Here is a 1820-nt window from a genome sequence, read left to right on the forward strand (position 1 = left end):
TATTTGGGAGCTGGTGAGCATGCCTGGGTGTAACGTGGAGTGCAGTTTCTGCCTTGAAGAATTTATAAGCTGAAAAAAACCCAGCGGGTGTGTGCAACTCCAAAGCCATTTCCCTGGGGTGGTGGCAACGGAGAGAGCCTGCTGATGGAGGGGATGGGAGGCCAGGGCAGGAGCCTTGCTGCCCAGTGGGGTGGCTGATCATCTTGCACGAGGTCCCTGCGTGCAGTCCCTGGCACTCACCAGGTCTGGGACATCAGTGTGACCATTCTCCTGGCCATGGCTGTGGTGATAGTTGTAAATGGTTCCAGTTGGGCTGGTTCTTGCAGTGCCTGTGAGGTGGTGCCTTTGTGGGCTGTGTGCAGGAGCTGTGCTCAGTGCAGGGCTGAGAGAGCCTCTGTCCTGGCAGCCACCAGCTGCTCACACTGGCATGTGCCCAGGTGCCCGTGTCCGTTACCCTCCCAAGCAGTCAAGCGAAAGCATTTCGAGCATGGGAAGCCAGGAGGGGCTGGGAGCGTGGACTGCCTGCGGCTGCTCTGTCCCACTCATCTGCTCTTGTCCCCACAGCGATGGCAGCCATCAGGAAGAAGCTGGTGATCGTGGGAGATGGTGCCTGCGGAAAGACGTGCCTGCTGATCGTGTTCAGCAAGGACCAGTTCCCCGAGGTCTACGTGCCCACCGTGTTCGAGAACTACATTGCTGACATAGAGGTAGACGGGAAGCAGGTAAGGGCTGTTGTGGGGTGCGGAGCTGCAGTCCCTCCCTGGCAGTGTCACTGCCTGGCACTGCCATGTGGGTTGGTCCATGGCTCAGATGCACCTGCAGTGCTGGTGATGATCCATGTTTCTGGGTCACCCTGAACCTGCTCCAGTTTGAGGAAGAATGTAGCTATAGCTGAGGAAGATAAAGGTGCCGAGCAGTGCGCGAGCTGCTGAGCCACATCCCTCTCCCCTCCCAGGTGGAGCTGGCCCTGTGGGACACGGCGGGCCAGGAGGACTACGACAGGCTGCGGCCTCTCTCGTATCCGGACACAGACGTCATCCTCATGTGCTTTTCTATCGACAGCCCGGACAGCCTTGGTAGGGACCAGGGAGTGAGGGGGACCTGGGGCCCCTGCAGGACTGGGTGTTGCTGCTAAAGCCCCCAGGTGCTGCCCCTCTGGGGGCTGCCAGTCCCTCCCCTCCATCTCCTCGCTTTGCCTGCGCTCCGGGAAAATGCTGGGAACTTGCTGGCTTGGTGGAGGTTAGTGGGAAAGGAGGATGCCATGGCGGGGAAACAGCCCCTTGGCTCAGGGTGGGTCTATGTGTGCTCGTTGCAGAGAACATCCCTGAGAAGTGGACGCCGGAGGTGAAGCACTTCTGCCCCAACGTGCCCATCATCCTGGTGGGTAACAAGAAGGACCTGCGGAACGACGAGCACACGCGGCGGGAGCTGGCGAAGATGAAGCAGGTGGGACAAGCCGTTCGCTGTGCAGGATCCTGTCAATAAGGGTTGGATGCCCAAGGACGGTCACTCTGCTTTTGCTGCTGTTTCCTTGCCATCTTTCCAAACCCTCTTTTTAACACTTTCCAGGAGCCAGTGAAGCCAGAGGAGGGGAGGGACATGGCCAACAGGATCAATGCCTTCGGCTACCTCGAGTGCTCGGCCAAGACAAAGGAGGGTGTGCGGGAGGTCTTTGAGATGGCCACCCGCGCAGGCCTGCAGGTCCGGAAGAACAAGAAGCGCAGAGGCTGCCCACTGCTGTGAGCAGCCTAGGGGGCCGGGAGGCAGCTGCCTGCACCGGCCCCTGGCTGCCCTGTGCCGTGGGGAGGGGGCGCCGGGCG

The 1820-nt window shown here is 60.4% G+C and overlaps 1 protein-coding gene across 1 annotated transcript; it reads left to right on the forward strand.

Annotated features, from left to right (window-relative positions):
* The first annotated feature begins 562 nt into the window (after positions 1-562).
* Positions 563-1784, forward strand: RHOC (ras homolog family member C). The gene is made up of 4 exons (XM_010132536.1): positions 563-722; positions 956-1076; positions 1316-1446; positions 1570-1784. The coding sequence occupies exons 1-4, from the start codon at positions 567-569 to the stop codon at positions 1741-1743; spliced, it is 582 nt and encodes a 193-aa protein (XP_010130838.1). The 5' UTR covers positions 563-566; the 3' UTR covers positions 1744-1784.
* The last annotated feature ends 36 nt before the right edge of the window (positions 1785-1820 follow it).

Source organism: Buceros rhinoceros, unplaced genomic scaffold (assembly GCF_000710305.1).
Source record: "Buceros rhinoceros silvestris isolate BGI_N320 unplaced genomic scaffold, ASM71030v1 scaffold21913, whole genome shotgun sequence".
NCBI lineage: Eukaryota > Metazoa > Chordata > Aves > Bucerotiformes > Bucerotidae > Buceros > Buceros rhinoceros.